Source organism: Aquarana catesbeiana, linkage group LG08 (genome assembly GCF_042186555.1).
Source record: "Aquarana catesbeiana isolate 2022-GZ linkage group LG08, ASM4218655v1, whole genome shotgun sequence".
Classification (NCBI taxonomy): Eukaryota; Metazoa; Chordata; class Amphibia; order Anura; family Ranidae; genus Aquarana; species Aquarana catesbeiana.
The window spans coordinates 75710144-75734164 of record NC_133331.1 but is presented as its reverse complement, the minus strand read 5'-3'; the positions used below and the strand labels follow the sequence as shown (position 1 = coordinate 75734164).

The window sequence follows — 24021 nt, the reverse complement described above, 5'->3', positions numbered from 1 at the left end:
GCATTTTTGTGCATTAATGTTTATCAAGCTGGCTCATTGAAGATGAGTTCACACCTTTCGTTTTGATTAGTTTTTACATGCGCTATGAACAATCATGCATTTTCATGGACAGAAAAGTATGACATCCGGATTAAAGTTTCTTCATTAGGTATAAAACCTTACTAGGTGCTATAAGTAGATTTAGGGTGCTTTAAAAAAGAAAAAAAAAAACTTTAAATCTTTATTAATTTTCTGAAAAGTAAGGAGACAAATAGAAAAGATACATTCTCAAATCAAATCTAGGTGTACAGATCATAATACTCAGACAATAAACATACATATATCAAAAATTGTACATGCATGTATGTTAACAGACAGTATATGTGGTAGTTATTTAAGAGAAACAAACTGAAGAATAGCAATATGTTTCTTATACTTAAAGAGGTTGGAAACCTCAGAAAGAAATCCCCCCCCCCCAGAAAAAACCTGCAAGACAAAGGCATAATGAGCTAGTATGCATCACATACTAGCTCATTATGAAATACTTACCTTATATCGAAGCTGTTGCAGCGGTCCCCACACACCGCTGTCAAGGCCAACATCTTTCCCAGAGTTCGGGGGCTCCGGTGCTGTGATTGGCCGGAGCTGCGATGACGTCTCGCATGCGCGTGGGAGCTTCCGTTCATGGCGCGGAAGGAACGGCACCTGTGGGCCATTCCTTCAGAGCGCATGCGCCATTGATGTCACTGGCTGCATGCACTGGAAATATCTCCTAAACTGTACATATTTAGGAGATATTGTCAATACCTATAGGTAAGCCTTATTATTGGCTTACCTATAGGTAAAAGTTTGCAGACGAAGTTTACTTCCTCTTTAAGTTTAGTCTACACTCAAATTATGGTCAAAACCAGTGGGTTGGCTGCACTCAAAGATTAGTCCCTTTGTTTGGTATCACGAGAGGTAAAACACCGGTGGTGAAATTAAAGAAAGAAGCCAACATATAAAGGATGAGGACTGGTTCTTGGGTAGAGTTATAGGGTCTAGAGTCAAGTGCAACAGTCCAAATGTATGCTACTGGGGTCTTTAAGCCAGGGTTCCCAGTCTTTGTAGAATATCTTGGTAGAGAGTTTGGCTGTGGGGAAGAATTCCATTTTGAGATGGTTGTTTAAGATCGTGGACAGATCTTGGAGTGGTGGTCACTGGATATTTCAATTTCCTGGCGATTGCTAGTCATGCAGCGATAAGGATGTGGGTTGCCAGGGTTTGTAATTGTTGGGCCAAGTAGGAATTGCCAGACCAAATAAAAGTTCCAGTGAGGTTGACATAGATGTCATAGATATGACTGATTGAAGGAGACAAAGAGTTTGGGTCCAATAGCTTTTAATAGCTGGGCATTCCCACTAAATGTGGAATAGGGTTTCTGGGAGGCCACAATTTCTCCAGCATAGATGTGACGTGGTGGGGTAGATCTCTCTATGGTGCTTTTACATTGTGCAGAGTTGAAATGAACTGTGCCCAAGTTTGATTGTCCTCCCTCCTCACTTGGCTGCTGGCCTACGGGTCAGCCCTCGGCTGCGGGCTTTAAGCAAGTGTTCTGGGACAAGCTTACATACTCACCTCATCTTTACCAGACCACTAGTGAATTGTGCCCAGGACCACCTCTTTCAAGTGGTCCTAATCACTGTAAGTGTCAGGGAAGGCATGGCCATAGTGCAGATGGACCAGCAACTGGCCAGGCAGATGAGCATAGTCGCGGGCATGTGCATGCGCACTCAAGTCACTAATGCTGGCGCCAAACAGGCTATTTAAACAGGCTTCAGTATAGGCTCAACGCTGTTTGGTTTGCAGCTTCTGTGTGTTGATTTCCGATTCCTGTGTTTGACCTCTAATCCTGACCCAGCTTACTCCTGACCTGCATTTGTGTTCTAACTGCCCTGACCTCAGCTTTTCTCTGGATTCTGCTTCTGCCTCCAGTTTCTGCTCGATCAACCTCCAGTTGCTGGCTTGGCTTGTGACCTGACTATCCTGCTGTCTATACTTGATATACCCAACCATTACCGACCTGGCTCGCCTGACCCTCCATCTTGCTCATCCAGCCTGCTACAGCTCTTCAGTCCAGAAAGCTCTCATCTGGCTACCACAGTCATCTGCCAGCCAAGCTCCATGCCAGCTCATCTGCCACCAGCCTGTTCTGCTGCTACATCCCCTGCTGACTGCTGCCACGCGGACTACTGGACTGATCACTGACACTCATACCTCGCCATGCTCCTGTGGTTACTGTCTCACTACCAGTGGCCCCCCCAGCCAGAGCTGTACAAGAGGCCTTTCTCTGCACGTTAAGCATGTGACAGTAAGCTTAACCATTCCTGGGCACAGTACAGAGCATTCACACTACACGAACAAACCAGACCAAGGGGTTAACCATGTCTGGTTAAAACTGTCAGTGTGAGTTTACCCTAAATTGGAATTTTATGTGTCTTCTATTGGAGGCAGCAACTGCTTGGAATTCTTCAGTGTTGCCTATAACATTTTGCATATGTGTTTTTGCTAAATTCATAGGTAAATAAAAAAAATCACCAATCTGTCAGTTCGTAAATAGTGAGAGAAATGTTAAATGCCCTGACACCTAAACTATAAAGCGGCGCTTTACAAAATGAAAGCAGACTTTACAGTTATAGTACAGTATAGTGCAAGAGGAATCAGTGGGCCCTGCACATTGGAGCTAACAATCTAAAAGAGAGGGTCAAGCACCTAAATCATTTTTTTTCACAAATCTATTCTCTCCTTACCTTCCCAGTGAATGGATGTCCTCTGTGGTATATTTCTCCAGTATCTACAAATTTTATTTCATGGCTTTTGCTGAGATAAAGTTTAGCTGTTGCTTTTTCTGTGTGACCTGGAAGACAGAAATGTACTTTGAACTTCTCTACCGGTATATCACCAATACTCCCTGAAATAAGACTGTGATAAAAGTACCTGTCTTATTTCAAGTTCAAGTAAAAAAAAAAGTAAAGATTACCTGTTGCATTGAAAGTATCATTAATGAGTTAGTTTGATGCAAGTTATGGCAAATTCTTCTAATTTTGAGAAACAAATAAAGATAAAGTATAGCTTTTTCTATAAAAAGAGTTGACGATCATGATCGAGAAGCACCTTTTTTCTAATGCACTATAACAGAGGGATGCCCAGGGAGGAACAATCAAATGAAACACTTATGCCCCGTACACACAGTCGGATTTTCCGATGGAAAATGTGTGATGGGACCTTGTTTTCGGAAATTCCGACCGTGTGTAGGCTCCATCACACATTTTCCATCGGATTTTCCGGCACACAAAGTTTGAGAGCAGGCTATAAAATTTTCCGACAACAAAATCCGTTGTCGGAAATTCCGATCGTGTGTACACAAATCTGACGGACAAAGTGCCACGCATGCTCAGAATAAATAAAGAGATGAAAGCTATTGGCCACTGCCCCGTTTATAGTCCCGACGTACGTGTTTTACGTTACCACGTTTAGAACGATCGGATTTTCCGACAACTTTGTGTGACCGTGTGTATGGAAGACAAGTTTGAGCCAACATCCGTCAGAAAAAATCCTAGGATTTTGTTGTCGGAATGTCCGAACAAAGTCCGACCGTGTGTACGGGGCATTAGAGGTTGATTTATTAATGGCAAATATACTGTGCACTAAAAGTGCATTTGCTCTAGATCTGAGGGGAATCTCTGCTGATTTCTATCATCCAATCATATACTGTACAAACAAAAATGCTGTTTTATATTTCCCCTGCATGTGATTAAGCATTATTTGCTAAGTGAAACTTTACCTCATTTACTAAGCTCTGGAGCAAGTACACTTATAGTGCACATTATATTTTCCATTAGTAAATCAACCCCATTGTATTTCAACATTCTGATAAAATTGGTTCTTCCTTACTGCTATTCAGATCTATGGAGTCGATTTACTAACCACTTGCCGACCAGCCGACGTAGTTGTACTGCGGCAGGTCGGCTCTATTGCACAAATCGCCATGGGTTTACATCGCTTTGTGCAATAGATACAGTGGGCGCGTCCACAGCGCCGGATCTAATGCTCGTGGCCGGAATGTCCACAGGCCACTCACGATCGCTCCACAGAGAGCCAGAACGGGGATCTGTCAATGTAAACAAACAGATCCCCGTTCTGTCAGGGGAGTTCAGAGTGATCGTCTGTTCCTTGTGATCAGGAACAGAGATCTCTCTGTACTCCCTGTCAGTCCCCCCCCCACAGTTATAAACACCTCCCTATGGAACACATTTAACCCCTTGATCGCCCCCTCATGTTAACCCCTTCTCTGCCAGTGTCATTTATACAGTAATCAGTGCATTTTTATAGCACTGATCGCTGTATAAATGTCACTGGTCCCAAAAAGTGTCAAAAGTGTCCGATCTGTCCGCCGCAATGTTGCAGTCCCGCTAAAATTCCCTGATCAACGCCATTACTAGTAAAAAAATATATATAATAAAATGCCATAAATCTATCCCCTATTTTGCAGACACTATCACTTTTGCGCAAACCAATCAATATATGCTTATTGCAATTTTTTTTTTTTTTTTTTTACCAAAAATATGTAGAATATATATTGGCCTAAACTGATGAAGAAATTCGTTTTTTTTTTTACTTTTTTGGGGGATATTTATTATAGCAAAAAGTAAAATATATAGTTTTTTTTTTTTTCAAAATTGTTGGTCTTTTTGTTTATAGCGCAAAAAATAAAGACCCCAGAAGTGATCAAATACCATCAAAAAAAAGCTCTATTTGTGGGGAAAAAAGGACATACATTTTGTTTGGGTACAGCTTTGCACCACCACGCAACTGTCAGTTAAAGCAACTCAGTGCCGTATTGCAAAAAATGGCCTGGTCATTAAAGGGGTAAATCCTTCCGGGGCTGAAATGGCTAAAGGCAAATAGACTGTTAACTTTGCAAGTAAAGTTGACTTTGAAAGATAATTTTCCCTGGAGCCTAATGAATGAGTCAAAGCTCTGCTGCCTTCCATTATCCAAACATGTGTTTTTTCCTTTATTGGCACGTGATTGGGTATTGCAAAGTGAAATTTCATAAAATTGCTTAAAGTGATTGTAAAGGATTGTGTTTTTTTTTTTTAAAAACATATACTTACCTCCACTGTGCAGCTCGTTTTGCACAGAGTGGCCCCGAACCTCCTCTTCTGGGGTCCCCCGGAGGCTCTCGCGGCTCCTCCCCACATCAGGTAACCCCCTAGGAGAAGCGCTCTCCCGGGGGGTTTACCTTGCAGGTGCGCTCCCGAGTCCAGCATTTGCGTCCATAGACACGAATGCCAGACTCGGTCCCGCCCCCTGGCGCTCGCGTCATTGGATTTCATTGACAGCAGCGGGAGCCAATGGCTGTGCTGCTATCAATCTATCCAATCAAGAGAAGGGACCCGGGGAGAGAGGTAGAACACGTCTCCGCTGACAGAAATTCGGGGCTCAGGTAAGTAAAACGAGGGGGGGGGGATGCATTAAGGTGAAAAAACACAAGGGTTTACAACCCCTTTACACTCTGGAGAAAAATTCCCTTGAAAAATGAACAGCCTGCATGCCGTCAGCAAATCATCCCTTATACAGTGCTTTGAAAAAGTATTCATACCCCTTGGAACTTTCCACATTTTGTCATATTACAACCAAAGACATAAATGTATTTTGTTGAGATTTTATGTGATAGACCGAAACAAAGTGGCTCATAATTGTGAAGTGGATGGAAAATGATAAATGTTTTTCCAATTTTTTTTTTTTTTTAGATAAATATCTGAAAGTGGTGTACATTTGTATTCAGCTCTTTTTACTCTGATACCCCTAACTAAAATCTAATGGAACCAATTGCCTCCGAAGTCACCTAATTAGTAAATAGCATATAATTTAATCTCAGTATAAATACAACTCTTATGTGAAGCCCTCAGAGGTTTGAACCTTAGTGAACAAACAGCATCACGAAGGCCAAGGAACACAACAGACAGGTCAGGGATAAAGTTGTGGAGAAGTTTAAAGCAGGGTTAGGTTATAGAAAAAATGATCCAAGCTTTGAACATCTCACGGAGCACAGTTCAATCCATCATCAGAAAATGGAAAGAGTATGGCACAACTGCAAACCTACCAAGACAAGGCCGTCCACCTAAACTGACAGGCAAGGAGAGCATTAATCACAGAAGCAGCCAAGAGGCCCATGGTAACTCTGGAGGAGCTGCAGAGATCCACATCTCAGGTGGGAGAATCTGTCCACAGGACAACTATTAGTCGTGCACTCCACAAATCTGGCCTTTATGGAAGAGTGGCAAGAAGAAAGTCATTGTTGAAGAAAGCCATAAGAAGTCCTGTTTGCAGTTTACGAGAATCCATGTGGGGGACACAGCAAACATGTGAAAGAAGGTGCTCTGGTCAGATGAGACCAAAATTAAACTTTAAAAGCAAAACACTATGCGTGGCAGAAAACTAACACTTCACATCACCCTGCACACACCATCCGCCCTGTGAAACAGAGTGGTGGCAGCATCATGTTGTGGGGATGCTTTTCTTCAGCAGGGACAGGGAAGCTGGTCAGAGTTGATGGGAAGATGGATGGAGCCAAATACAGAGCAATCTTAGAAGAAAACCTGTTTTCTGCAAAAGACTTGAGACTGGGGCGAAGGTTCACCTGCTACAATGGAACGGTTTAGATTAAAGCATGTTCATGTGTTAGAATGGCCCAGTCAAATTCCAGACCTAAATCCAATTGAGAATCTGTAGCATGACTTAAAAATTGCTGTTCACAGACGCTCTTCCATCCAATCTGACAGAGCTTGAGCTATTGCGCAAAGAAGAATGGGCAACAATTTCACTCTTTAGATGTGCAAAGCTGGTAGAGACATCCCCCAAAAGACTTGCAGCTGTAATTGCAGTGAAAGGTGGTTCTACAAAGTATTGACTCAGGGGGGCTGGCATACAAATGCACGCCACACTTTTCACATATTTAATTGTAAACAAAATTTCCTTTCACTTCACAATTATGTGCCACTTTGTGTTGGTCTATCACATAAAATCCCAATAAAATACATTTATTTTTATGGTTGTAACATGACAAAATGTGGAAAATTTCAAGGGGTGTGAATACTTTTTTCAAGGCAATGTATGTAATAGCTTGGCTTGAGCAAAGGGATTGATCATACTTCTCTATAGGGCTGCAACAAACAATTATTTTCATAATTGATTAGTTGGCCGATTATTGTTTGTTTTTTCAGTGACAATGACAATGGCTCAGTTTCTCCCTCAACACTTTTGGCGGCCCATAAGACGGTGATGAGAGGGAAACTTATTCAGCTAGCCTCTAAATTAAAATGCGAACGAAAAGCGGAAGTTCAAAAACTAACGGAGGAATTCCTCTCAATAAGCAAATCACATAAACATAACCCTACGCCTGATTCTTTGTCCAAATTACAGATAGCTCAGGTACAACTCAATCTAGCCCTGACCACTTCAGCAGAAAAACCATCTCAGATGGACGGGTGCTAAGATTTATTACCAATCAAACAAGATAGGAGCCAAACTAGTGACAAAATTGAGCCCTAAAACACGCACCTCATCATTCCTTAAGATACGGACAGCCTTGGGCGACCTGACACAAAACCCCATCCGCATCATGAAATACTTACAGGACTTCTACTCTAAATTGTACACGGACGATTATTCCCCTTCTGCTAACAAAATAGACTCCTTTCCATGAGATATACCTCTTCCTAAGATCATGGAAAGCCATAGGGAACTCCTAGACAAACCCTTCTCTTCAGAAGAGGTCGTGGAGGTGATACAATCGCTCAAACAGGCCTTAGCTCCGGGCCAGACGGTTTTTCGGGTGGCTATTACAAAAAATTTGGACTCACTTTGGCCTCTTACATGACAGGTTTTTTTAATTCCCTAGGGGATGGAGCCCCCCTGGACAAAGATTTAAATACAGCCTTTATATCAGTAATCCCTAAACCTGGGAAAGATACTAGCGAGGTCGGGAATTGTCGACCGATTTCCCTTATAAACAATGATATAAAAAAAAGAAGAAAATCCTAGCATCAAGAATGCCTAGCTTCATTGCGAAGTAGATACACAAGGACCAGGTGGGTTTCATACCGGGGAGACAGGGCCCGGATCAAGTCAGAAGGGCCATAGATATTATATCTTTGCTAAGATCCCACTGGGATGGAGGTACTCCCCAGAAAGGCCTACTGATCTCAATTGACCCGCAGAAGGCTTTCGACTCTGTCTCATGGCCCTACCTATTCAAAATGTTGGGAAGGTGGGGTTTCGGTCCTAATTTTACGGGAACTATTTACTCTCTATATTCTACCCCAGCGCACAGGTCCGGCTTATGGGTCATTACTCTGATAGCTTTAACATCCGTCACTAGGCAGGGATGCCCCCTATCACCACTCATCTTTGCAAAAGTTATCGAAACTTTGGCTATAGCTATTAGATCAAATTCAGATATTAAGGGGGTTTGCTGTGCCACCCAAGAACACAAATGCACGTTATTCGCGGTTGATATGTTGCTCTTCATAACGTCCCCGTTGATCTCCACCCCCATTCCGCTCAGAACACTCCAAGAATTCGGTACTATCTCGGGCCTCAGAGTCGATGCTTCAAAATCACTCACGTTAAAGGGGTTGTAAAGATGTTTTTTTTTTTTTTTTAAAATAACAAACATGTTATACTTACCTTCACTGTGCAGCTCGTTCTGCACAGAGTGGCCCCGAACCTGGTCTTCTGGGGTCCCTCGGCGGCTGTTTCAGCTCCTCCCCGCAAGCATTTACCACCTTCATGCGAGCTCCCTCGCACGGTGGTGAGTGCTTGCGGGCGCGCTCCCGTGATACAGCCGGCGGCTATAGCCGCTCGCTGTATCACTCGGCCCCGCCCCCCGGCGCGCCGCGTCATCGGATGTGATTGACAGCAGCGCGAGCCAATGGCTGCGCTGCTTTCAATCCATCCACTGCAGCCAATCAGCGACCAGGCTGAGCTGCAATGAAGCTGACGAGGACGAGGAGCGAAGATTCGAGGCGTCAGGTAAGTAAAACGGGGGGGCTGGGGGCGGCGGTACTGTCAAAAGTTTTTTCACCTTAATGCATAGAATGCATTAAGGTGAAAACATTTTTACCTTTACAACCCCTTTAAATATCTCGATCCCCCAAACCTTAGTCGACCAATTAAAACACAGCCTCCCCTTGACCTGGGCCTCGGAATCAATACCATATTTAGGAATCTCACTTCAGAAAATCCGACCGTGTGTATACGGGGCATTAGACAAAGTTCAGAAATTTTAGGCCATTTGGGAAACTTTGGGCATTATATACCAAGGTCCCTTTCTACCCGGGTCATACCACTCCCTAAAAAGAAACTCTACTGGATGCCTCCTTCTTCTCCTTTTATCCCCCTTCCTATACTGTTACTCTCTCTGCTTTATTCTCTCCTCTATTCTTTCTGTCCCACATGGTCCTGTCAAGTTTGGACATTAAGGTATTATTAGATTTTACTACAAGTCCATTTAGTAATACTTTGATATATTACTGAAGATATGCATGGGAGGAATTAGAAGAAATAAATGCTCTTCAGGGAGCCAGGGTATTGTGATTCATCACACCCCTGTATTAGCAGAAAGGGGGGGGGCCATCCAGGATGCCTATTCGGCCCCAGGTAAGCCGTGCAGGCCACAGCGTGATCTCTTTGGGGTGGCCTGCGGGACCCACTGGGGCTGTTGGGGTTCAGGGTTGGCTTCACCACTTCCCCTGGATTCACCCCATCTTATTTCAATCCCTAGATTGATTACATTATCTCGCAATTTTTCTATAGGGATGCTCTATGTGCATTTATTGAAGTAGATATAACAGATTACACTCCGTTCATTTCAAGCATATACTGTTGACTGTACACCTCACATGTATATGTCCTCCTTGATTGGCCATGTTGGCCTTTGTTATGAGCTAATGTCTGTATTGTTATCTTTTGTGCCTCTATTGCAAATCTCAATAAACACATTGAAACAGAAATTTTCCAAAATGCCTTGGTATGCTGACACCTTAAGAGTTCCCTTCACTGGAATGAAGGGGCCAAGCCCAACCCCTGAAAAACAACCCCACACCATAATGCAGTCAGGCCAGAATTGTTCTCTTGGCATCCGCCAAACCCGGACACCTCCATCGGATTGCCAGACAGGGAAGTGCGATTCGTCATTCCAGAGAACACGTCTCCACTGCTCTAAAGTCCAGTGGCAGCATGCTTTACACCACTGTATACAACGGTTTGCATTGCACTTGGTGATGTAAGGATTGGATGCAGCTGCTCGGCCATGGAAACCCATTCCATGAAGCTCTCTATGCACCTTTGTGCTATTCTGAAGGCCACACGAGGTTTGGAAGTCTGTAGCTATTGACTCTGCAAATAGTTGGCGACTTCTGTGCACTGCGAGCTTCAGCATGCACCGACCCCGCTCTGTCATTTTACATGACTTACCACTTCGTGGCTGAGTTGCTGTTGTTCCCAGTTGCTTTCACTTTGTTATAATACCACTAACAGCTGACCGTTGAATATTTAGTAACAATTATTTTTTTACGGACGGCAACCTATCACGGTACCACACTTGAATTCACTGAGCTCCTGAGAGCGACCCATTCTGTCACAAGTGTTTGTAGAAGCAGTCTTCATGCCTAGGTGCTTGATTTTATACACCTGAATCCACTGATTTAGAGGGGTGTCCCAATACTTTTAGCAATATATATATATATATATATATATATATATATATATATATATATATATATATATATAGTGCTTGGGGTTTAATATTACTGTCTATGATGAGGGATTACATTTAATCCCTTACACAGGTGCTGCGGGTTATTATTGCTGCCAATGACAACAATGTTGGGGGTTACTATTACTGCTACTCTGCTACTAATACCAATGATGGAGTTTATTTTACTTCCACACTACAAGCAATACACCATGAAGTGACCTTCACTTTAATGGCCCAACTTCCAGGTGTTTGGCCGATGGTGTGCTACAATTCTACATTCTCTTCTGGAAACCTTTAACGACTTCTTGACCATGCTATAGCCAAAAGATGGCTATAGCGCGGTCGTCTAGTTCGGAGAGGACGTCCATAGATGTCCTCCCAGAACCCCGCCCTGCACCTTTGGACACAGTTGATCACAGATCAGGGTAAAGGGCCAATCACAGTGGCCCTTTACTATGTGATCAGCTGCATCCAATCACAGGTGATCACATGTAAACAAACATGACAGTTATCGGCATTCCTTTCCTCACGTCCTGTCATAGCGTGAGGAGAGGAGAACTGGTGACTGGCAAGTATGATAGGGGACTTTTACATTTGATTATCAGTGGAGCAACAACAGTGCCAATTAGTGCTGCCTATTAGTGCCCATCAATTGTGCCTATCAGTTCTGCCTATCAGTGACCATCAGTGCCATCTATCAGTGCCTCCCCATCAGTGCTGCCTATCAGTGCCTGCCAGTGCTTCCTATCATTGCCCATCAATGCCGCTTATCAGTCCCTCCTCATCAGTGCAGCCTAGCAGTGCCCATCAGTGCACATAAGTGAAGGAGAAAAATTACTTATTTGCAAAATGTTATTACATACACATAAAAGGCAGTACAGCATCGCTGCTGAGGAAGTCCCGCCCCCTTCTAGGGACGTAACGCGTATGGCATTCGAACGTGACTGGATCGTGACGTCACCCGCGCTCCGCTTGTCTATCCTATGTGGATCATCCACCCACACTGACGCTCGTATCCTTCGCACTGGGGAACAGTGCAATGTATTGTAAGTGTTTCCGCTACTTTTAATAAAGCTTTAGCAGTATTCAGAGAGCACTAGATTTTCTTATATCTTTTTCATGTGACTACTGCATACGCACCCGCTGTTGATGTTTGATCAAGTCCTATATGCATCTCCTCCTGCCACTATCCCTGTCAGGGAATTGCTGTTTTGACCTGACTGATTAACTCAGGGGTCCATCTGTAGAGGTGAGCGGCGTGTGTCACTGAAGGTGGAGGTCCATTTTCACTACAGTCACTCTGCAAGTTTTTCATGTCACTTATGTCACTGGAGGAATTGCTGGATTTTGTCTGCATTTACCATTTATATATGGACTTTTATTGATTATTTTTATCATCTATTTATGTATGCGCTGTACTGCCTTTTATGTGTATGTTTTTTGGGATTTGATAAATTTACCCTCAGTACTACAGCTGCTTTTAGTTAGGGTTTATGGTCTGCGCTGGTTGATTCTGTTTATAAAATGTTATTATAGACACTGAAAAAATGTCAAACTTTTTTAATATGTTTAGCAATAAATAAAAAACACAGTGGTAAATAAATCCCACCAAAAGAAAGCTCTATATGTGGGAACAAATTATAAAAATGTCATATGGGTACAGTATTGTATGACTGCGCAATTGTCATTCAAAGTGTGACAGCGCTGAAAGCTGAAAATTGGTCTGGGCAGGAAGGGGGTAAAAGTGCCCAGTATTGAAGTGGTTAGGATGCCCCACCTAACTATTTTAAAATGCTGGCAACTATGCAGGAGACTTCTGAACTTCTGCATGTTGGGTGGATTGATACCCTAAAGTCAGTTTCACTGCATAAAGTTGAATATGTATTTACAGCTGCTGCTGTCTGCCCTGCACTGGCCAGTTCTGCTCCCATCCCATCAAGCATGACATCTAATTTTACTACTATTACTGAAAATAATTTTGACTATAGGGCTTTAAAAGAATCATCCACCCCTGGTGTGAGAAAGGCTAGGTATGCAATTACCACCAAGTGTGATGCCTTGATCCTCTCTAATCTCGAAATATTTAACTTCAGATAAAGTGCCAAACAGACCTTGATTACGGATGGTACAGTACATATTGAAATTAGATTGTTGAAAGAGAATGTTGCCCTGTCTGGTTGATTACAATTAGGTTGGGAAATCATATTTGCACCTCCATCTCTCCAGATTCTCTCAGTTTAAAATTAGGAATGGAATTACCCAGCTATTTAATAATAAGGCTTCTATGCTGAGTGCCGAAAAGTATTTACTTCATCTTTGAAATTCTGCATGTTCGTTTAGAAATTATTCAGGATAATAAGTGTCAGTAGAGCTTAGGGTTGCACCGATACCGAGCATTTGCACGAGCACTTGTACTTGTGCAAATGCTCTGATGCTTGACCTGATACCTGGCAGGAGGCCAGTACACCCGGCATCCTCAATGTAGTAGGGGGGGCCGGGCAGCCTCACAGATGATCGGTGTGGCGGTTGGGGCAGTTACAAGCACCGATCTCCCTGTGTAGCTTTTCACAGCTGCTTCTCCTCCTCTCCCTCCTGTGGCTGTCAGGGAGATCGGTGCTTGTAACTGCCCCAACCACTGCACCAATCATCCCTGATTGTCCCCTGTGTCCTCCCCGGCTTCCCGGGTCCTCCTCTGGTCCCCCCTCGTCCTTGGATCGAGGAAAGAGCCAGTAAATCTGTCATTTACTGCTCCTTCCTTTTCCGAATGCACAGAGTCAGGGATCACTGACTCTGTCCATTCATAACTGAGCACCGTAAACGGTGTTTACGATGCTTCAGTTTATGAATGGACAGGAGCCTCTGTCTCCTGTCCATTCATCTTCAGTGCAGCTGAGGCCGCAGAGAAAAGGACTGGGGAATCTGTGTCCTCAGTCCCTTTCCCTGTCTCAAAGGGGAGACTTCAGGGGTCTATTTAGACCCCTGATATCTCACCAAAGCCCCCCCCCCCCCCCCAACAGGGTTGATTAAAAAAAAGGAAAAAATTTAACAAATATTTAAAAGTAAAATTATAAAAATAAATAAATAAAAACACTGACACCATCCACCCCCCCCCCCCCAAAAAAAAAAAGAAGGCACTGTAAAAAAAAAATTACAAAAATATAAATAAATTGTAAAAAAATAATTGTAAAAAAAAAATACTGACACAAATCACGCCTCATCAGTGCCCATCAGTGCCACCTGTCAGTGCTGCATATTAGTGCCACTGTCACATGACATTAAAGAAAAGTATCAGTAATCAGTATCGGCGAGTACATGAAAAGTATCGGTACTTGCACAAGGTCTTAAAAAAGGTGCAGCCCTAGTAGAGTTATCTTACATATAGTTACATAGTACTGTAGGTGAGGTTGAAAAAAAGACACAAGCCCATCAAGTCCAACCTATGTGTGTGATTATATGTCAGTATTACTTTGTATATCCCTGTATGCTGTGGTCGTTCAGGTGCTTATCTAGTAGTTTTTTGAAACTACTGATGCCCCCCGCTGAGACCACCGCCTGTGGAAGGGAATTCCACATCCTTGCTGCTCTTACAGTAAAGAACCCTCTACGTAGTTTAAGGTTAAACCTCTTTTCTTTTAAGTTTAATGAGTGGCCATGTGTCTTGTTAACCTCCCTTCCGCAAAAAGGTTTTATCCCTATTGTGGGGTCACCAGTATGGTATTTGTAAATTGAAATCGTACCCACTCTCAAGCGTCTCTTCTCCAGAGAGAATAAGTTCAGTGCTTGCAACCTTTCTTCATAACTAATGTCCTCCAGACCCTTTATTAGCTTTGTTGCCCTTCTATGTACTCGCTCCATTTCCAGTACATCCTTCCTGAGGACTGATGCCCAGAACTGGACAGCATACTCCAGGTGCAGCCGGACCAGAGTCTTGTAGAGTGGGAGAATTATCGCTTTATCCCTGGAGTTAATACCTTTTTTAATGCATGTCAATATTCTGTTTGCTTTGTTAGCAGCACCTTGGCATTGCATGTCATTGCTAAGCCTATCATCTACTAGGACCCCCAGGTCTTTTTCCATCCTAGATTCCCCCAGAGGTTCTCCCCCCAGTGTATAGATTGCATTCATATTTTTGCCATAATTTTTCTACATTCAACCTCATTTGCCATGTAGTTGCCCACCCCATTAATTTGTTCAGATCTTTTTGCAAGGTTTCCACATCCTGCAGAGAAGTTATTGCCCTGCTTAGCTTAGTATCATCCGCAAATAGAGAGATTAAACTGTTTACCCCATCCTCCAGGTTGTTTATGAACAAATTAAATAGAATTGGTCCCAGCACAGAACCCTGGGGAACCCCACTACCCACCCCTGACCATTCAGAGTATTCCCCATTTATCACCACCCTCTGAACTCGCCCTTGTAGCCAGTTTTCAATCCATGTACTCACCCTTTTGTACAGTAAACATTTATAGGGAACTGTGTCAAAAGCTTTTGCAAAATCCAGATACACAATGTCTACGGGCCTTCCTTTTTCTAGATGGCAACTCACCTCCCCATAGAAGATTAATAGATTGGTTTGGCAAGAACAATTCTTCATGAATCCATGCTGATTTCTACTAATGATACCATTTTCATGATTAAATCATTACTAAAATCTTGTATATAGTCCCTTATCATCCCCTCCAAGAGCTTGCATACTATTGATGTTAGGCTAACTGGTCTATAATTCCCGGGGATGTATTTTGGGCCCTTTTTAAATATTGGTGCTACATTGGATTTTTTTCAATCCGCTAGTACCATTCCAGTCAGTAGACTGTCAGTAAAAATTAGGAACAATGATCTCGCAATTACTTGACTGAGTGCCCTAAATACCCTTGGGTGCATGCCATCCGGTCTCAGTGATTTATTAATGTTAAGTTTTCCAAGTCTAATTCTAATTCTGTCCTCTGTTAGCCATAAGGGTGCTTCCTGTGATGTGTCACGAGGATAAACACTGCAGTTTTGGTTACTGAAGCCCCCTGATTCCCTCGTGAAGACTGAGGAGAAGAATAAATTCAATACCTTCTTCATCTCCCCATCCTTTGTAATCCTTCCTCATTCTTTATGGGGCCAATATGGTCTGTCCTCCCTTTTTTACTGTTTACATAATTAAAGAATTTCTTGGGATTTTTTTTTGCTCTCCTCCGCTATGTGTCTGTGTGTTTTATCTTAGTATTGGCTAGCCCCTCCAGGTATGGGGGGAGCATGTGTCCTGTCTCTTTGTGACAGTGCCCAGGCCTAATTTTGGTGCTGGCTGTGGAAAGGTGAGTATAAGGGCATCAGAAGAGGTCCTTTGCAGATACACCGGGGTCAATTCACTAACTGTTATCGCATGAAAAATTTGTGTCACATGACCATTTTCTATTCAATATTGCGTGCAATATTTATAGAGCCAATTCAAAAAATGAAAACATCAAATGTGTTGTAAATACCTAAAAAAGGTGAATACGTGCTGTAAAAATCTTGAGGTATGACTGAAGTCAATTTACAAAGAAAAACAATTGCTTTTTAGTTCATGGTATAAGCTGTCAATATGTAGAATTGTACAACCTAACAATGAGGGGAACTTTGTGCTTGCTTACAAGTCAAAAGAATTCAATGTATCAGTGTGGAAATGTTATGCACAATAATGTAAATAATTTGTAACATTGCATCAGAGGTAGATAGTTCTGTGAATGAAGGCACAAATAACATCTCACGAACAAGAGTTTGTGCATAGTTTTTTGGTGTGTTTTTCACACTACATGCATAGGGCAACCCATTCATTTCATTGGGCCCTATGCAGGGCAAATGCGTCAAAGAAGCTATATCTTTTTGGTGTGTCAATTGGTGTGTCAATAGATTCCTTCCCTTTCTGTTTTGGCTATGGCACAGGCAGGACCATTTTTAAGGCAAGGTAAAAGGGGCAGCTGCCCTGGGCCCAATCATTGTTGTGGGGCCCAAAGCAGCTGCCTCATACTTGCCAACTATCCCAGTTTAAATTCCCTTATCCCTTGAAGTTTTAGTCCCGTGCTGTGTACCGATATCTTAGTGTGAAGTTCTGTAGCTGCTGCCCAGCTCTGCCCTTTTGCCATGTATAGATGACTCACCTGTAGACCCTGTGTTTACATGTAAATAACCAGTATTGATATGTAAATAGTGGCAGCATTAATATGTAAATAGCCGCAGACAGCAGCATTGATATGTAAATATAGGTGGCATTCATATGTATATCATGTCCCCCTGAGGTCATATCTATCATCACTTCTACTGAATGCTGCCCACTGGGGCGGTAAAGGAGCATGCTTGAAAGTCCTTCCTACAACTGTGGTCAGCCTGTTCTGCAAAGGTAAGCAAATTGGAGGTGGAACCCTTCTTCAAAATATCATGGTGCCACAGCACCCTGAATTTTGGTGCATGTGAATACGCACATCTCAGCTGATGCATTAGGGTGTCATTAACAATTAATGGCACTGCTGTGTATCTGCTAAAGGGCAGCATGTTTCTGTGGTGTCAGTAAAGCGATTTTGCATATATTCCCAACACACACAAATGTGAACGCAGGCTAAATATCTCAGTTACATTGGTGGTCAGTAGGGATGAGCCGAACACCCCCCTGTTCGGTTCGCACCAGAACATGCGAACAGGAAAAAAGTTCGTTCGAACACGCGAACACCGTTAAAGCCTATGGGACACGAACATGAATAAACAAAATTGCTAATTTTAAAGGCTTATATGCAAGTTATTGTCATAAAAAGTGTTTGGGGACCTGGGTCCTGCCCCAGGGGACATGGATCAATGCAAAAAAAAGTTTTAAAAACGGCCGTTTTTTCAGGAGCAGTGATTTTAATAATGCTTAAAGTCAAACAATAAAAGTGTAATATCCCTTTAAATTTCGTACCTGGGGGGTGTCTATAGTATGCCTGTAAAGGGGCGCATGTTTCCTGTGTTTAGAACAGTCTGACAGCAAAATGACATTTTGAAGGAAAAAACTTATTTAAAACTACCCGCGGCTATTGCATTGCCGACAATACACATAGAAGTTCATTGATAAAAACGGCATGGGAATTCCCCAAAGGGGAACCCCAAACCAAAATTTAAAAAAAAAAATGACGTTGGAGTCCTCCTAAATTCCATACCAGGCCCTTCAGGTCTGGTATGGATATTAAGGGGAACCCCGGCCAAAATTTAAAAAAAAAAATGATGTGGGGTTCCCCCTAAATTCCATACCAGACCCTTCAGGTCTGGTATGGATTTTAAGGGGAACCCCGCGCCAAAAAAAAAAAAAAACGGCGTGGGGTCCCCCCAAAAATCCATACCAGACCCTTATCCGAGCACGCAACCTGGCAGGCCGCAGGAAAAGAGGGGGGGATGAGAGTGCGGCCCCCCCTCCCTCCTGAACCATACCAGGCCACATGCCCTCAACATTGGGAGGGTGCTTTGGGGTAGCCCCCCAAAACACCTTGTCCCCATGTTGATGAGGACAAGGGCCTCATCCCCACAACCCTGGCCGGTGGTTGTGGGGGTCTGCGGGCGGGGGGCTTATCAGAATCTGGAAGCCCCCTTTAACAAGGTGACCCCCAGATCCCGGCCCCCCCCCTGTGTGAAATGGTAAGGGGGTACTTATACCCCTACCATTTCACGAAAAAAGTGTCAAAAATGTTAAAAATGACAAGAGACAGTTTTTGACAATTCCTTTATTTAAATGCTTCTTCTTTCTTCTATCTTCCTTCATCTTCTGGTTCTTCTGGCTCTTCTGGTTCTTCCTCCGGCGTTCTCGTCCAGCATCTCCTCCGCGGCGTCTTCTATCTTCTTCTCCTCGGGCCGCTCCGCACCCATGGCATGGGGGGAGGCTCCCGCTCTTCTCTTCTTCTTTTCTTCTCTTCTTCTCTTCTTCTCTTCTTCATTTTCTTCTCCGGGCCGCTCCGCAATCCATGCTGGCATGGAGGGAGGCTCCCGCTGTGTGACGGCGCTCCTCGTCTGACAGTTCTTAAATAACGGGGGGCGGGGCCACCCGGTGACCCCGCCCCACTCTGACGCACGGTGACTTGACGGGACTTCCCTGTGACGTCACGGGGAATGCCACAGGGAAGTCCCGTCATGTCCCGTGCGTCAGAGGGGGGCGGGGTCACCGGGTGGCCCTGCCCCCCCGTTATTTAAGAACTGTCAGACGAGGAGCGCCGTCACACAGCGGGAGCCTCCCTCCATGCCAGCATGGATTGCGGAGCGGCCCGGAGAAGAAAATGAAGAAGAAAAGAAGAAGAGAAGAGCGGGAGCCTCCCCCCCATGCCATGGGTGCGGAGCGGCCCGAGGAGAAGAAGATAGAAGACGACGCGGAGGAGATGCTGGACGAGAACGCCGGAGGAAGAACCAGAAGAGCCAGAAGAACCAGAAGATGAAGGAAGATAGAAGAAAGAAGAAGCATTTAAATAAAGGAATTGTCAAAAACTGTCTCTTGTCATTTTTAACATTTTTGACACTTTTTTCGTGAAATGGTAGGGGTATAAGTACCCCCTTACCATTTCACACAGGGGGGGGGGCCGGGATCTGGGGGTCACCTTGTTAAAGGGGGCTTCCAGATTCCGATAAGCCCCCCGCCCGCAGACCCCCACAACCACCGGCCAGGGTTGTGGGGATGAGGCCCTTGTCCTCATCAACATGGGGACAAGGTGTTTTGGGGGGCTACCCCAAAGCACCCTCCCAATGTTGAGGGCATGTGGCCTGGTACGGTTCAGGAGGGAGGGGGGGCCGCACTCTCGTCCCCCCCTCTTTTCCTGCGGCCTGCCAGGTTGCGTGCTCGGATAAGGGTCTGGTATGGATTTTTGGGGGGACCCCACGCCGGTTTTTTTTTTTTTTTTGGCGCGGGGTTCCCCTTAAAATCCTTCAGGTCTGGTATGGAATTTAGGGGGAACCCCACGTCATTTTTTTTTTTAATTTTGGCCGGGGTTCCCCTTAATATCCATATCAGACCTGAAGGGCCTGGTATGGAATTTAGGGGGACTCCCACGTCATTTTTTTTTTAAATTTTGGTTCGGGGTTCCCCTTTGGGGAATTCCCATGCCGTTTTTATCAATGAACTTCTATGTGTATTGTCGGCAATGCAATAGCCGCGGGTAGTTTTAAATGAGGTTTTTCCTTCGAAATGTCATTTTGCTGTCAGATTGTTCTAAACACGGGAAACATGCGCCCCTTTACAGGCATACTATAGACACCCCCCAGGTACGAAATTTAAAGGGATATTACACTTTTATTGATTGACTTTAAGCATTATTAAAATCACTGCTCCTGAAAAAACGGCCGTTTTTAAAACTTTTTTTTGCATTGATCCATGTCCCCAAACACTTTTTATGACAATAACTTGCATATTAGCCTTTAAAATTAGCACTTTTGATTTCTCCCATAGACTTTTAAAGGGTGTTCCGCGGCATTCGAATTTGCCGCAAACACCCCAAATTGTTCGCTGTTCGGCGAACTTGCGAACAGCCAATGTTCGAGTCGAACATGAGTTCGACTCGAACTCGAAGCTCATCCCTAGTGGTCAGTGTAAATCTTCTCATTACATTGGGGCTTGGTATACAATCCTTGTGTGAAGGTCCCCCTTACATTGATGGTCAGTAAAAATCCCTCTTTACATTGGTGGTTACTGTGAATGCTTCTATGACATTAGTTGTCATTGTAAATCCCCATTACATTGATGGCCAGTATAGAAACTCCTCTTTTTTTTGGTAATCAATAACAAAATCCAAACTTGCAATTGTGGTCAGTTTAGAATCCTCCCTTACATTGGTGGTCCGTGTAGAAACCCCTTTAAATTGGTGGTGAGTGTAAATCCCACTTACATTGGTGGCCAGTGTAGAAATCCCCCTTTATTGGCTGTTGATGTAAAATCCCCCATTACATTGGTTGTCAGTGTAAATTCCTTATAACATTGGTGATCAGTGTACATTTCCCTTTACATTGGTGGTAAGTGCAGAATTGGCCTTACACTGGTGGTCAGTGTAAATCCCCCTTTACATTGGTGGTCAGTGTAAATTCCCCCTAACATTGGTGGTTCGTGTAGAAGTGTCACCTTACATTGGTGGTCAGTACAAATCTCCTCAACAATGGTTGTCAGTGCAAATTTCCCCTTACATGGAGGTCATTGTATACCCCCCTTACACTGCTAGTTGGTGTAAATGCTCTAATTACAGTGTAGAAATCCTTCTTTTTCTATTGGTGGGTGGCGCAGAATCCCCCATTACATGGTGGTCAGTGCAAATTCCCCCTCACATTGATGGTCAGTGTAAATCCCCCCTCACATTGGTGGTCATTGTAAACTCCCCATTACATTGGTGGTCACTGTAGACTCCCCCCACTATATACTTGCCAATGATTTTCAGCTTTGCTCTACACGATTCAGAATTTGCCACAGTATACTGCCTCCTAACTAATCCCATTCCCCCACCACTGTTTCTGATCCCATCAACCCCCCAGCATTGCCACTGATCACACCCCCCTCCCCAACCATTGCCACTGATCCCAGGAGTCCTAGGAGTTTTCTGTCTATTGATGGGTCCCCTCACTTCCCCAGTTCATGGTGTGCAGGCAGTGAGGAGATGATGTTCTGTAACCTTTAGCAACCAATCAGTGAGCAGTAATGCTGTGCACTAACTTCTTGCAACCAAACCTTGAGCAGTAAGGATATGCAGTAACCTCTAGGAACCAATCAGTGAGCAGTAATAATGTGCAGTAACCTCTAGCTATCAATCAGTGAGCAGTATTGATGTACAGTAATCTCTAGCAACCAATCAACAAGACAAAGTCATGTGCTGTAACCTCTAGAAAATAAACAGTGAGCCATAATGTTTGGTGTAACCTCTAGCAGCCAGTCAGTGAGCGATAATGATAAACTGTAACCTCTGGCAACTAACCGCAATGGCTGCCTGATCTGATTCAGTAAACTGATTTTGAGTCTAGCTGCTATTTATTGTATGTCTCAAAGCATGTGGAGAGTGAAATTGCATGGAAAAGGGGGCCCAAGAAATTGTTTGCCTAGGGTCCAGTCAATAATAAAGACGGCCCTGGGCACAGGAAGTAAAGGGAACTCTCACCAATGACACCGAAAAAAAACATGACGAATTATACCCCTCCCTTAATCTATCCAAAATGTAAAAATGAATGTTGCCTTTTGTTTTACTTTGAATAATCTGGTTTTCTTTTTAGTGAACTGACTACTTTTGAGATAAATACTGCATTTATTGCCGGATTTATAAGAGGGCAAAAGGGGAAACTGCCCTGGGCCCCCTTGACAGAAGGGACCCCCCTCTATACAAAATAAAATAACACAATATAAAAATATATCAAATAATAAAAAATAATATAAACTATATAATAATAAAAAAAAATACTTTCTTTTATTTAACCACTTGCCGACCGCCGCACGACGATGTACGTCGGCAGAATGGCACGGGCAGGCAAAAGGACTTACAGGTACGTCCTTGCCTTCCCACGGGCGGGGGGTCCGATCGGACCCCCCGGTGCCTGTGGCAGTTGTATTCTCGTCAGGAGCGATGAGAGGTGAGGGGGAGGCCACTCATTCGTGGCTCCCCCCTCGCGATCGCTCCTGGCGAATGAAATGCTTCCTCGGCTTCTGCATAGTAAACAGAAGCGGAGGAAGTGATGTCATCTCTCCTCGGCTCGGTATTTTCCGTTCCGGTGCCGAGGAGAGAAGACATCGATATGTGTGCACAAACACTACACACACAGTAGAACATGCCAGGCATACTGTACACTCCCCATCACCCCCCGATCACCCCCTAATCACCCCCCCCCCCGTCACACTGACACCAAGCAGTTTTTTTTTTTTTTCTGATTACTGCATTGGTGTCAGTTTGTGACAGTTAGTGTGGTAGGGCAGTTAGTGTAAGCCCCCTTTAGGTCTAGGGTACCCCCCTAACCCCTCCTAATAAAGTTTTAACCCCTTGATCACCTCCCGTCACCAGTGTCACTAAGGGATCATTTTTCTGATTGCTGTATTAGTGTCACTGGTGACGCTAGTTAGGGAGGTAAATATTTTGGTTCGCCGTCAGCGTTTTATAGCGTCAGGGACCCCCATATACTACCTAATAAATGTTTTAACCCCTTGATTGCCCCCTAGTTAACCCTTTCACCAGTGATCACCGTATAACTGTTACGAGTGATGCTGGTTAGTTTGTTTATTTTTTATAGTGTCAGGGCACCCGCCGTTTATTACCTAATAAAGGTTTAACCCCCTGATCGCCCGGCGGTGATATAACTTAGGTTTTAGGGTCAGATAGGGTCTGCAAACAAGATATAAACAAGATATTTGGGGGGCACACCCTAAAAGATGCATTAAAGATGGTGCAGCCATAAGACCAAGATAGGGTCTGCATCGCCCCTGGTAGCGTCAGGTTAGCGCCAGTACCGCTAACACCCACGCAAGCAGCATACACTTCCCTTAGTGGTATAGTATCTGAACGGATCAATATCTGATCCGATCAGATCTATACTAGCGTCCTCAGCAGTTTAGGGTTCCCAAAAACACAGTGTTAGCGGGATCAGCCCAGATACCTGCTAGCACCTGCGTTTTGCCCCTCCGCCCGGCCCAGCCCACCCAAGTGCAGTATCGATCGATCACTGTCACTTACAAAACACTAAACGCATAACTGCAGCATTCGCATAGTCAGGCCTGATCCCTGCGATCGCTAACAGTTTTTTTGGTAGCGTTTTGGTGAACTGGCAAGCACCAGCCCCAGGCAGCGTCAGGTTAGTGCCAGTAGCGCTAACATCCACGCACGCACCGTACACCTCCCTTAGTGGTATAGTATCTGAACGGATCAATATCTGATCTGATCAGATCTATACTAGTGTCCCCAGCAGTTTAGGGTTCCCAAAAACGCAGTGTTAGCGGGATCAGCCCAGATACCTGCTAGCACCTGCATTTTGCCCCTCCGCCCGGCCCAGCCCAGCCCACCCAAGTGCAGTATCGATCGATCACTGTCACTTACAAAACACTAAACGCATAACTGCAGCGTTCACAGAGTTAGGCCTGATCCCTGTGATCGCTAACAGTTTTTTTGGTAGCGTTTTGGGAACTGGCAAGCACCAGCGGCCTAGTACACCCCGGTCGTAGTCAAACCAGCACTGCAGTAATACTTGGTGACATGGCGAGTCCCATAAGTGCAGTTCAAGCTGGTGAGGTGGCAAGCACAAGTAGTGTCCCG

General features: G+C 44.2%; 1 protein-coding gene across 1 annotated transcript in view; it reads right to left on the bottom strand.

Annotated features, from left to right (window-relative positions):
- LOC141105853 (alpha-2-macroglobulin-like) overlaps nucleotides 1-24021 on the bottom strand; it is a 368197-nt gene that overhangs the window by 263411 nt on the left and 80765 nt on the right. Inside the window, exon 10 of the mRNA XM_073595997.1 lies at nucleotides 2769-2875. Within this exon, the coding sequence (XP_073452098.1) occupies nucleotides 2769-2875 (107 nt within the window). The remainder of the gene's footprint in view (nucleotides 1-2768; nucleotides 2876-24021) is intronic.